General features: G+C 35.4%; 1 protein-coding gene across 1 annotated transcript; it reads left to right on the forward strand.

The window, feature by feature from the left end:
- The first annotated feature begins 4,583 nt into the window (after positions 1 to 4,583).
- LOC125075532 lies at positions 4,584 to 6,226 on the forward strand. Its single transcript, XM_047687244.1, has 3 exons — positions 4,584 to 4,603; positions 4,857 to 5,577; positions 5,933 to 6,226. The coding sequence occupies exons 1-3, from the start codon at positions 4,584 to 4,586 to the stop codon at positions 6,224 to 6,226; spliced, it is 1,035 nt and encodes a 344-aa protein (XP_047543200.1).
- Positions 6,227 to 14,692: the final 8,466 nt, after the last annotated feature.

Consider the following 14,692-nt stretch of genomic DNA (forward strand, 5'->3'; position numbering starts at 1 on the left):
CCTAAAAGCACCAAAAAATTCGTCAAGTAAAATACTTTCCAATTACTCTTCTGTCATATTATAAATATGATTTAATTATAATGTAAAACGCTTTTTTCGTTCTTGCTAATTATCGATGTTTCTAATGTCTCGCGAAGGATTTACTAAAATGCCGTTAAGTATACCTTAACGGCCTTTTAGTGTTTCTATTTAAAATAATAGTATAGACTTTTAAAGTACTAAAAATAATCTTATAGATATTTAGCTAAAACGATGTTATAGCACATAACCCTGTTTTAGCTTAACATTGGGAGACACAGAACTGAATCATGTTAGACTTTAGTGGCATTATTGGTATTTTACCGCTTTTAAGTCCGGTAAATTACAAATTTTAATTAGTTTCGATAAATAATTTGATTCATTGTTACTCTAAAACGTAGTTAAAACAAGAACCCTTTACGTTAACGGCATCATAGCGAAACAATTGCAAAAATATTAGAATAAATTTATTCAACCAGTGAAACTAAATAAAGATAATTTTTAAATAATTATATACCATTATTTCGCAAATAACAATATTTATATATATTTTGTTTGACAAAACATCACTTATAACTAGATTTGTTAGGAATTTTCAGTTCTTTACTAATACAAATATCACATTAACTAAGTAGGTAATAGGGACTTATAGTTTTAATAACGATAACAATTATTAATTAACAAGAGAGATCAATATAAGTCTTTGTATGTATATAAAACTAAAATATTACAAAATCACATTTTATGAACTTAAAATTATTTATTTAAAAAAATATATATATTTTAAATAATAAAGTATTCAATAAAAAAAATATTTTTTTCACAAACAAAACTTTTTCAAAATATTCTTAATACTTAGGCATATATATAAAAAAATAGTATATAAAAACTTAACATAGTAACTTTTATTAATCCAAAAAAAACCTTTATCAATAACATTAATGTCTTAAAATATTTAATCAGTCTCAAGAAACTTACTGTTTTTGAATGTTCATATCTGAACTTGTCCATGTGGCATGTTCATTTTCTTTAATTGGCAATTTTTTCCAAAATAACAATTTGTGAGGGGGGATTATGCTTGATAGTTTTTCAAGTATATCAGCTTTTCTTCGAGGTTCGATACATTTTGGCTCAGTTCTGAATTCAAATTTAATTGAACGTGGATTCAGGTAATGTAGAATAATTGCCATCAACAGAAGTGCAACGCATTCGCAGGAATCCTCGCTCAAGCGAAGTTTTCGCTTTACTAATAGATCCAATTGAATTTCTACGAAGTTGTTCAAAGGTTTTTTTTGCTAGAATTAACATGATTCTTAACTTCATAATCTAAGGGTAATATGTAACAGTAATTACGACGTTGATCGTTTGGCTACGCTACGGAGAAATAGTCGCTCGGGCATAGAATTCTCGCAACAAGCATCACCAACCGAGTGTCTACGTTCTCGCTTCAAAATCTGTTTATTGTCAAAAGTAAAATTCTTGGTAAAATCACTTGACAAATTAGTTTGTGGTCTATTTTTTTTTGACATGTTGCTTCCTGTGGAATTAGATGGACAGTAATATTTGTCAAGAACAGAATCAAAATCATGTGGACTATTTTCAAAAGCTACATTTGTATTTAGTTGGACTTCTAAATCAAGAGGAGAATCGGAAGGCATTAATTCGTTGCACGTTAACCTTACTTCGATACGTGGGTTCACAATATTATGAGGCTTGGTAACAAAACTATGGACGGTACTTTTAGTCAATAAAGCTTCTTTCAACTTATTTGTATGTAAATTTGGCAAATGATACGAGTTGTAGGTTGATTTTGTCTCACAAAATGTGTCAAAGATACTGCTGATCATCGAATAATGTCTTGTATATATAGTCAATATAAGCAGGAATACTATTATTTTTCTTCTTTATATTTTGGTTTGGCGTTAATATTGTCACGGGACTCTCTGGTTTGTCTTTAATCATACTGAAAATACTTTTAGCTCTCCTGGTTATAGACCTTTTGTAACAAAAAAAAAAATGTATGCAATAAACAAACAAAAATAATAAAATATTACGAGATCAAAATTATATCAATCGTGTTTTTTAGCAATTAGAAATGCCATAAAAAAGTTTTCATCCTCAGCGGGGTATTATTTATTATTTTATACATAAAAAAGATATACTTACTAGTTTCTACCCACCGCTTCGCTCGCGTGAATTTCAGTTTACGTAGGAAAAAGCATAAGCATTTCTTTACATAACTCTTGACTTCGTCATCCAGCTATATATTATAATAATGTAGTAAATAATTATGTGATATATATAGTATATAATAGTATGCAAAAGAAGCATTAACAACTTCAAATTTCTGTTACAAAATTTCACCCAAATATAAACGACAACAAACAGGAAAAGTTGAATAAAAACAACTTACGTGCAATTACGATCCTCCATAGTTGCAAAATTGCGTTAACAGACATGGAGTCACACGTCCTTCACGGCGAACCCTGACTCCTGACCGCGACACTAGGATCGTTACCTCGCCGCTCCCGGCCGGCGAGATTATTTAACGGCACTATAGCGTATTATTGTGAGATAACGACACTTAATCTAATATTTAAGGACTATTACTTTTTCGATTTATTTTAGAAATATCGTTACTGGCTCATAACGTTCCTTAGCTCAATATATACTTATAACAAATGTTAAGCTATAATGCCGTTAAGTTTTGTAAACCACATTTAAGTCTAACAATTTCAGTTGACGGCGTTATAGGTGAACAAACGTAATCCTCTGTATTAAAAAAGAACAACAATAAAAAAGTTAATGTCTTTTAACCACTTTATAATGTGCGAAAGACCGTATAACGGCAATCTAGTTAAGCAATCATAGGAAAAAATTATAACAAAATATAAGTTAAGGAACTTTAGCAGCTATATTGACTACGAAAGTTACTTAACGACTTTTATGCTTAATAACACATGAGAAAAAAGGCATTTTACGGCATTGTTATTAAAATTATTTTCAAAACTAATCAAGATATCTAAAAACCGGATATATATGTTGATAGAGAATTTTTTTCTTATTAATATGCCATCAAAAGTTGAAATTCGATCAGATGTCAGTTAACGGCATTTTTGTTATACCACGGCAGAACATGTCTTGGACTGCTCACCTCAACGATATCAGTAAGCGTTTTCATTACACTTTTCACTCTCTCAAACGTCTCCAATATTTTCTCCCCTTCAATACCAAAATTATGCTCGCTCAATCACTTCTTCTCCCAATTATTGACTACGCCGATGCCTGCTTTCTAGATGTGACGGAGGAGCAACTTAATAAGTTAGAGCGCCTACAAAACCTCGCTATTCGTTTTATTTTCGGGCTACGTAAGTATGACCATGTTTCTCATTTCCGCGCTCAACTTAAATGGCTCCCTATCCGATTTCGCCGAGATATGCACATCCTTTCAGTCCTTTTCAACATACTCAATAACCCGCATACTCCTTCGTACCTTAGCTCCCGGATCAACCTCCTACCCACTCCCATACGCTCCAGGCGCTCTTGCATCACTTCGATGCTTGATGTGTCTAGGAGTAATACAAAATTTCGACTGCAATCGTTTACAGTACGAGCTCCGATACTGTGGAATAACCTGCCGAAATCCATCCAAAACAGTAGTAGTATTGATTTATTTAAAAGCCGCTTGAAACATTATTTTCTCTCACAAGCTAACCCTTCATCTTAACCTTACTTCTCCCCATGTCTTTTCTGTTTTATTTTGCATATTAAATTAACACTGATTTGTAAATATGTATGTATATGTATTTATATAGTATATATAAATAATATACGTAGTATATGTATTTTGTGTATTGTATTTTTATGTATGTTTATGTATTATATTTTTATTTATGTAAGTATTTATATTTTCATATTATTTTTTTATACTACAGTATGCACTATTTTGCCCACTACATCACCCTGTCACTCACCTCCATAGGTTGACTGGAAGAAATCTCTTTTAGAGATAAGTCCACCTTTGCCTGTACATATATTACTGTACCATCTTTGTAACATATTTTAGTGCAATAAAGAATATAATAACTCTATTCATTCTGCAACAGAATATACACCACATGAATTACTTTTTGGACATAACGCATCTAGGAATCCTTTAGAGCTTCACTATACTAAACAATTTTACCATTTTACTAATACAGTTCCCGACCTCTAATCGGTGATCAAGTTCAAAGATTGCCTTCAAAATCAAACTCAAATGGTGCCATGACAACGAAGAACAGATTAAAATGGACATACTACCAACGTCATATAAGAATAAACATACGCAGCTTAGTAAAGCAGTCAATATACATGATGCGCAGTTCGGCTTTAGGGCAGAACTATCAACTGAGAGTGCAATACTGTGTCTCAAGCAAACTGTAAGGTACTACACAGATAAAAAAACACATGTGTTTGCGTGTTTTTTGGATCTGTCCAAGGCGTTTCCTATGAAGTTTTGTGGCAGAAACTTGAAACAGAAAGTAGCATAAAACCCGAGTTGATATCGTTGTTAAAGTACTGGTATGGTGTTCAGAGTAACGAGGTAAGGTGGGGTGAAGCGTTTAGTGATCCTTACAAGCTGAAATGTGGAGTGAGACAGGGGGGGCTGACGTTACCCAGGCTATTCAATCTCTACATAAATAAGCTGATAGACAGGCTCAGCAGAGCAGGTGTCGGTTGCTCAATAGATGGCGTTTCAATGAACAACTTTAGTTACGCGAATGACATGGTACTGCTGAGTCCATCAGTCAATGGTCTTCGAAAATTAATATAGATCTGCGAGGAATATGCTAAAGAGAACGGCCTCAAGTTTGCGCGTTAACTGCTAAAAAAACACCATTTGTCGTATCTCCACGGTTCGAGAACATTCCGTTAGCCGCTTCAGCTAGTATCGGAATACTTGGCGTTGATGTTTCGAGTCTCGTTCAGTTCCGCGGTCAATTGGAAGGCAAAGCCAAATTGGCATCAAAAAAGCTTGGTGTGCTCAGCAAGGCAAGACAGTATTTCACGTCGGCCCATCGTCTAAGACTATACAAGGCGCAAATTCGGCCTCACATGGAATACTGCTCTCACCTCTGGGCGGGTGCTCCCCAGTACCAGCTCCTTCCATTTGACCGTATCCAACGTAGAGCGGCTCGAATTATCGACGATCAAGCCCTTTCCGATCCGCTTGATCCTTTGGCTTTGCGTAGAGATGTTGGATCGCTCTGCATCTTCTACAGAATTTATCACGGGGAATGTTCCGAGGAATTGTTCGGATTAATCCCGGCTGCTGAATTTCACCTTCGGACATCTCGTCAAAATTCCAAATATCACCCGCACCACCTAGATGTCCGAAAATCCACAACAGCGCGATTTTTAAGACATTTTCTGCCTCGCACAACCACTCTGTGGAACCAGCTTTCGCCGGCGGTTTTTCCGAACCGATACGACTTGGGAACCTTCAAGAAAAGAGCGTACTCTTTCCTGAAAGGCCGGCAACGCACCTGCAAGCCCCCCGGTGTTGCAGATGTCCATGGGCGGTGGTAGTCACTTTCCATCAGGTGAGCCTCCTGCTCGTTTGCCACCTTATGAGATAAAAAAAAAAAAAATATATATATATATATATAATGCTAAAAAAAGCGAAATTTTAATCTTTCGAGGAATAAACAAGCCCATCAATTTTACACCGAATGTACACCTATGTGGGACTCCTCTGAAACATGTATCTGAGTTCAAATACCTTGGGCATATTGTGAATGAACGCTTGGATGATGATAGCGATATCGAACGCGAACGCAGAGCTTTGTCGGTTAGAGGCAATATGTTAGCACGTAGATTTGCGCGATGTACGGCACAGGTAAAACTAATTTTATTTAAAGCTTTTTGCCAGTCCTTCTACACGTGCGGTCTGTGGGAGAACTACTCCCGACGAGCATACAATGCTCTGCGTGTTCAGTACAACAATGTGCTGAGGATTTTATTGAAGAAGCCTCGATACTGCAGCGCGTCGGCAATGTTTGCGGAAGCTCGTGTAGATGATTTCTATGCGATCATACGCAAGCGGATTGCGTCCGCTATGAGCAGATTACTAAACAGCTCCAATAAACTCCTCAACACACTGGCTGCAAAGCTGGATAGTCCCCTCTGGAGGTGCTGGGTTCGTGCCCACGTATTACTAACGTAGTTTTAAGAATTGTTGTAATTAATTGCTTTGTTTTTATTTTGATATTTGTATTTATGGTTTTTTGTTAAAAATTAAATAACTGCTTGATTAAAAATTTTATATTAAATTATAATAATGAAATATTAAATATAATGATAAAAAAACTATTTAAATTAAATTAAATTTTAAAATTGTTATTGATAAATATTATTATCTAAAAAAAATGTAATTATTTATTATTGTATTGTATTTTAAAATTTGTAAAGTTAAAAAATATGTTTTACTAACACTATATGGGCTAGTCCTGAAATAAAAAGTTGTAATGGGGTGATGTCTGGTGGAGGATACTCTTTGGGAAAAACAACACTAATTGCTCTCACAATACGGTTTATTTCCAATGTATGGAAGGTTACACTTAACAAGTAGGCGATAGTGCTGGGAGTTTTTTTCAGAAACGGTTTTAAGAACTAGTTACTTTAAAAAGAACGAACGAACTGTTTCTGGATTTAAAACGAACGAGACGACACTCGGCACCGGCGGCCGTCGTTTTAGACGTCGACTAAGCACTCTCTTTTGATCGCCGTAAGGACTATTATTGTATGAATATTAAGCCAGTTATAAAGAACTACTTTGGATTTGAATCTTATTCCTACAGAAATTCAAATTTGGTTGTAGAAGAATTAAAAAATTACGAAACAAAAAAAAAGTTTTCGTGGGCTCCTTATACGCTTATTATTTTTTTATTACAGATTTAGTATTATCTGCTTATAATCGGGTAATCCTCAGCCGTAATAGTTGAAATTACAAATAATTTAAAAATATTTCTTAACTTTCTGTTTTTTTAAATGCAAATAAGTGCGTGACGTAGAATTAATCCAAATAAATTATAAAGTCGAAGTGTATTTTCAAAATTATATAATATGACTCCAGTGTTGAATATACATTATTTCAGTAAAGTATCGTAAATATAGTAAGTTTTCGAACCTATGAAAACAAACCGGTTTTTTTTATAACCATTTCGAAGGACTGTTTTGTAAATGTAAAAAACCGGTTCGTTTCGTTTTACGTAAAATCTGGAATGACCCAGCACCAGTAGGCGAATGCACCTCTTAGTACGAAGCCAGCAAACTATCCCACTAGGTGGAAGTAGCCGGTAGCAGTCGTATCCAGAAGCGATTATTATCTTAGAAAGCCTTCAAATAATGTCCCAGCAGGTGTGGAAGCACTATCTTGCAGCTATCAAGATCCCTAAGACTCGATACAATTATTTAAGCACACCAAGGAGATCATTATTTGTGAGCGAATCTTGCCAGCGCGATTCAGCTTTGGTCGCTTACCGTAAAGCACCGTCTAGTGACGAAAGGATTAACTAAATACTATGGTTGGGTTTGAGATGGCGCTAGTTTCTTTGTTATAAAGTTTTATTATTATTATTATTATTTTCGGAAATTTAGTTTTTCTCAGCCTTTAAGCTGGTGTAAACTACATTCACGGATATAAATCAAGTGAATGCAGTATGTGGTGTGTGTTATTTATGTATGTAATATTTATGTGTAGTAATTATGTTGTGTTAGTCTCTTCTAATTTGCATGAACTTTCTTACTATTCTACATGTGTTCAAGATAGCAGCCTTCTGTATTGGGATATAAAGGGACTCATTTAGATCTAATAATTTTAGACTATGGAGGAGATGGTTTGGGACGACACCAGTTGTGGAGATAACTATAGGGATGATGTACACTTTTTCTTGTTTCCAGATTCTTGTAACTTCTTCCTTGAGCTCATTATATTTATTTATTTTTTCAGCGATAGTTTTCTGTAGATTGTGCGTATTGGGTACTGCTATGTCTATAAGGTAAGTGACTTTATTTATTTTGTCCTGTAGAGTTATATCTGGTCTGTTATTGTGAATGGTCTTATCGGTAAGAATGCCTCGATCGTAATACATTTTGTGTGTGGCATTTTCTAAGATTGTTTGTGGTGTGTATTTGTAATATGGTGTTTTTGTGTTTTGTATAAGTTTGTGTTTGAGTGCTAGTTTTTGATGAACGATATTGCTTACCTGGTTATGTCTATGAGTGTAGTCTGTCTGTATAAGGGTTATGCATGCTCCTGTTATGTGTTGTATGGTCTCTGGTTGGATATGGCATTTACGGCATTTATCATTTGTGATAGTGGGATCTTTGATAATATATTTTTTGTAGTTTTTCGTGTTAATGATTTGGTCTTGGATTGCTATAATGAAACCTTCGGTTTCTGGGAAAAGGTTTCCTATTTTGAGCCATTTGTTTGATGCTATTGTATTAATGTGGGGCTGTTCTAAGTCATGTGGGTGGCGTCCGTGTAGTACCTTCTTTTTCCAGTTTTCTAGTTTTTGCTTTTGAGGATCATCAATACAGTCATATATCCTTGCTCATTTAAATTTAATGGGGTGTAGTTAATGTCATTTACAACTATTGCTTTATGTGTATCACTAGTGCGAGATTTTAAATGAAAGAATGTTTTTAGTGTATTAATTTGTTTTTGCCAGAGATTATAAATATCTATCAATCCCCTTCCTCCATTTTGTCTTTTGAGTGTTAGGCGCTCTATTGCAGATTTAGGGTGGAGATTATTGTGTTTTGTTAGAATTGTGCGTGTATTTCGTTCTATTTGTTCTATGTCAGTTTTAGTCCATTTTATAATTCCAAATGAGTATGTCAGTATAGGTATAGCATATGTATTAATGGTTATAAGATTTTTCCCAGAGAGTTGAGTTTTAAATATAACGTTTATTCGTCTTTTATATTCTATTGTAAGTGTATGTCTGATTGATGTATGATCGAGTCCTTTAAGTTGATTATAGCCTAAGTATTTATATAAATCTGTTGGTTCCATAGCTGTTATTGTATCAGAAGAAGTTATGGCGTAGTTACCCGGTTTTATTTTGCCTTTTATTATATGTATTGTTTTGCACTTATCTAATCCAAATTGCATGTTGATATCCGTGCTGAACTCTTTTGTTACTTCTATTAGTTTTTTCATGTCTTTATCGCTCTTTGCATATAATTTTATGTCGTCCATATAAATCAGATGTGATATAATGGTTTCCTCTATACTTTTAAGAGGATATCCTACTCGACAACGGTGTAATAGATGCGATAAGGGGTTAAGGGCGAGGCAGAACCATAGGGGACTCAAGGAATCACCTTGATAGATCCCTTTCTTAATCTGTATCTGTCGTGTAACGACAGTATTTTGGCCATAGTTAAGGTGTAGTGTTGTTTTCCAGTATGACATTATTTTACGCAAGAAGTCTATTATTTTTGGGTTTATCTTATATATTTCTAATATTTGAATTAACCAAGAGTGTGGAATACTATCAAAAGCTTTCTGATAATCTATATAAGTGCAATGGAGATTTCTATTTTTTGTGGCAGCATGTTTGTGAATTGTGGAATCAATAACTAATTGTTCCTTGCATCCCATATGGGCCCGCCTGCACCCCTTTTGTTCTTCTGCTATTATATTGTGTTGTTCTATGTGTGTGTTAATTTTGTTTGTAATGGCTGATGTTAAGATTTTGTATATTGTAGGTAGGCATGTGATCGGTCTGTATTGGGAAGGTTGTGGTGAGTGTTTGGTTTTTGGTAGCATGTAAGTTATTCCTATTGTCATGAATTCGGGTATTTTCTGTTGTCCTAATACGACATGTGTTAGATTTTTCGCTATGCATTTATGTAATGATGTTAATTTTTTATACCAGAAGTTGTGTATCTTGTCAATGCCTGGTGATTTCCAGTTGTGTAATTTTGCTGTTATGTTTTTTATATCTGTTTCGGTTACCTCTACAAATTCCATCTCTTCTATTATACTAAATTCTATTTTTTCGTCATTTATCCATAATGCTTTTGAATTATGGCTTACCTGTTCTTCCCATATACCAGACCAAAATACTTCTAGATCTTGTTTAGTAGGTACGTCTGTGTTCCTATCAGTTACTGTGTTAGTGGGAGTATGTGGTTTTTGTAAATTTCTATAGAAGAGCTTTTCATTCGTTGTAAAGATGGCGTTATCATTTCTTCGCTGTTGTGCTTTTTTGTATCTTCGGAGTCTATTAACTTTAAGAGCGAGTTTTTGTTTTAACGTGTCCAAATATTCTTCTGGCTTTCTATTATTTTTGTCATGTTTAGTTATATAATACAATTTTGGAATATTTCTTCTACTCTTTTTACTACTTTATTTGATCTATTATTATTGTAAATATACTGAGTTAGTCTACCGCAGTCCGCTCTGAGTTTTTCGATATCTTTTTCGAGTCTTTGTTGCCACGGTGGTTTATTAGTTTGTTTAGTTTTTGTGCGTTGCATATTTTCTATTTGTTTAGGATTTACTTTTTCTGTTATTACTAATGCTGTACAGTATATGAGGGTATGTATGTCTATTAGCTATGTATCTTCTGAAATAAATCTATTTAATATGTTTTGGTTAAATATTTGAATTAAATTGTAGAGCTGTGGGCTATATTTTATTTTAGGAAGTCGAGGACGTATTAGTGGATCCGTTCCTGAGTATTGCAATAAAGTTGTACTAAATTTATCATATATTTCTTGTATGTGCGTTTCAGTAATCGGATTTTGTGCGTTTAAAGTATTAACTTCGTTTTCTAATATTATCGTTACAGATTCAGTTTGTGTTGACATATCTGATGTGTGTGTGTTTTGTGTGTTTGGTATTGTAAAGGATTCTGTTTGAGAGTGAAATTCTGAATGAGACGGATTTCGGGGTAATGGTGTAGTAACGTCGTGTTGTTGTAGCTGTATACGTGCTTCTTCTTTTAATCGGTTCAATTCGTCTTCGGTTAGTAGTTTGTTTTTTTCCTTTGGTTCTTCTCTGATCGGAAATTCGCTGTTCTGTAACCGTAATCCCTGGGTATTCTTGTGTAAAAAGTTCATGCATCTTCTGTCTATATGTGGTCATGTCAGTCTCTAAATTGGCAATATAGTAATATGTTCGCATGATAAATGAGTTTACCTCTTTGCTCCATCTCATGCGAACTCTCGGTTTTCCAGCCTTGGTGGACGCGGGCAAAAAGGCATTCGCCTCCCGCGCAACATTCAAAGCTGGTAAGTGTGGTTCTGTATTTAAGCTAATAGTGGAAGGTGATGACTGGACGGAGGGTGTGTATGATGAAGTGCTAGGACTATTATAAGGCTCTATTGGGCTACTTGTTCTGTCTGTCAGTCTGTTAATTTCGTCATCGGAAGCGGCTGTAGCATTAACGCCGTGAGCCCACCTGTTCAACTCACGACGACCGGCTGTAGTGTGGAATTTATCGGGAGAAGCCCGCCTGCTCAACTCCTCACCGCTGACGGTCCGCATGCTGTCACACCCAGCGCAAGCTCCAGGTGTGCCCCGGCGATCGCCCCCGGGTAGCGGTCATATACGTTTCTTCTTACTACGCGTCTCCATATTAAATGGGTTACCATTGCCACGTTTGCCACGCCAGTAATTTAATTATCGTGTGTCCGCCCCCCACGTGATTAGATGGTCAATCAGGACGTGTGGTTGGGTTTCGGGGGGGCTTATTATTATTATTATTATTATTATTATTATTATTATCATATAATCGAAATGCTAACGCAGGGTTTTCATTCTGTAATTTTATTAGCTAATAAATCACTTTTGTCTCAGGTCTACATGTTAACACACGATATTTTGTAAAATAAATAAGTAATAATTAAATAAATATTTTTTAAAAATACTTTTTCATATCGTCCGAACATAATAATATAATAATAATATGTTTATTTCAAGAAATTAGATCCCATAGTTTTGTTAGTAGAATGTAACTTATATTTAAATGTTAGTAAATTTATAAACTATTACAATTACAAAAATATTAATTACAATTACAAAAATTAAAAATCAATACCATAGCTGGGAGCATGCAGTCCACAGCAATACAACATATAGGGACAGTCTAGTCTTCCTGCTATCATTTTTAGGATGTTGTTTGGGCTGTCACGCACTCGCTGTACAAGAGATGCCGCTCTCCTCCTCATTATAGTCCAAAAGCAGTGTACGCGAGCCTCTGCAAACATGGTGGAGGCACTGCAAGAACGAGACAGCCCCATCAGCACCCTAAAAGCGTCATTGTATTGAACACGAAGGGCTCCATATGCTCGTTTCGTATAATTCCTCCACAAAGAACAGGTGTAGAAAGTATTACAAAAAGCTCTAAACAATGTAATTTTCACTTCTTTAGCACACTTACCAAACCTGCGGAAGATCATGTTAGCTCTGGCCGACAGAGCCCTTCGTTCTCGTTCAATATCTATATTGTCCTTGAGATCTGGGGTGAGTATATGGCCGAGATACGAACGAGATATGTATGAACTCTTTCTAAGGGAACGGAATTAAGCTGTATGATAGGCACTTCAATATGTCTCCCTCCAGATTTGCTCTCAAAGACCATGTACTGACTTTTCTTCGCATTATATATCAGTCCATGTTGAGTTGCATATTCCTCACATTTTTTTAAAAGTGACCTTATACCACAGACCGAGGCACTCAGCAGCACCATGTCGTCAGCGTAGCTCAAATTATTTAGGCACACTCCATCTATGTGACAACCAACACGCATACTACTGAGTGACTCGATCAGCTGGTTGATATATAAATTAAAGAGACTAAGAGAGCTTAACCCCCCTTGTCTCACTCCACACTCCAATACATAAGGCTCCGAAAAATTACTAGCCCATTTCACACTGTTGATCTGATTTCCATACCAGTATTTGTAAATGTTTACAAGTTTGTAAGGCAAATTGATAGATTCTAACTTTTTCCATAAGATGTCATAGGAAACCAGATCAAAAGCCTTTGACATGTCGAGAAAACAAGCGTAAACCGGTGTTTTGCGTTTCAAATAGTACTCAACAGCATGCTTAAGAGACAATATAGCAGTATCAGTTGACAGCCCTGGCTTAAAACCAAACTGGTTATCGTGTAATTTTAAATACTTATTTAATTGCATATTAAGCATGCAATCTAGCACTTTTGACAATATTGTCGCAAGGGAGATAGGTCTGTAGTTATGTCTATCTGATAAATCACCGGTCTTGCTTTTTACAACAGGCACAACAACAGTCTTCATCAGCTCTGATGGGAGGTATGAATGACTGATACATAATGCGTAGAATATTGCCAGTACTCTAGATATATGACAACCAGCATATTTCAGGTGCTCAACACTGAGGCCATCATGGCCAGGCGATTTGCCACCCGAAATAGATTTAATAGCATTTTTAACATCTCTCTCAGATAAATTAAACGAGAGAGGCTCTTTTCTTGGCAAGCCATCAGTTGTGAGCTCGGACTTAGACTGCCCCAATGGAGATCTTACAATAAAATGTTCTCTAAAAATATTTGCGACGAGTTTTGGATCACTTTCTCCATCGACACACACTGGGGGGCCAGGCCGAGCGTTCATTCTACTTGTGGTTTTCCAAAACGTTTTAAAGTCTTTATCAAAGTGTTGAGAAGCTAAAATGTCCATTTTGATTTGGTTTTGATGATTTTGACACCATTTCAATTTGGACTTGAACACTCTACGACTTTTACGCATTTCATTAAATTCGACACCAGATGTTGGTTTCCCGTACCACAACCAGGTATGAAATTTCAGCCTCGCCCGATCATGAGCTTCTTTAACATATTTATTCCAGCCAATAATTTGCTTACATTTCACTTGTGTACTACTTAAAAATGCCGATTCACAAAGTATATTTATAATGTCACTATACATATTTTCTATAATTAATTTATAACTCGACTCATTACAATATTGATTAGCGCAATGTATTAATTCAACTGGGTATTGAATATTATGAAATTTACTATCGCAATTATTTGTATATAATTCAATTTGATCATCAGTTCTGTCTCCCTATACGATATAGCTAAAAACAGATGACTTTGATTCTACTCTCGGAGTTAAAACGTTTAGATTACATTCTATAATGAGCGGAAAGTGATCTGACCACAAAACATCATACATAATATAAACGTTAAGTACAGTATGTGCCGCTGACTGTGTGACAACACAGTGATCTAGCCAGCGCCTACACCCGTGCACTTCACTGATAAATGTGTACGTATTCGATGAGATACCTAGTTTGTTTACATCTATACATAACCACTGTTGTTCAGTACAATAATTTGAGAGTTCATTATAAAATTATTCGTTGGGATGAGAATTATAATCGCCTAATATATAGACTGATTCTATGCCATATTCATCTATTATAGCACTTACTGCACCGAGGCAATCCGTAAATTCTGTTAAGTTATCCACACAGTCCACGGGCATATAGACACTCATCACAATAACAGGCCGATCACTACATACGATTTTAATAGCACATATACGATTATTATTGCACTGTAACACAGAAACGTTTTGAAATACAGCACTTCTCCAGAGAAGAGCCACCCCACCATAGGGCC

This window comes from Vanessa atalanta, chromosome W (genome assembly GCF_905147765.1).
Source record: "Vanessa atalanta chromosome W, ilVanAtal1.2, whole genome shotgun sequence".
NCBI classification, from domain to species: domain Eukaryota; kingdom Metazoa; phylum Arthropoda; class Insecta; order Lepidoptera; family Nymphalidae; genus Vanessa; species Vanessa atalanta.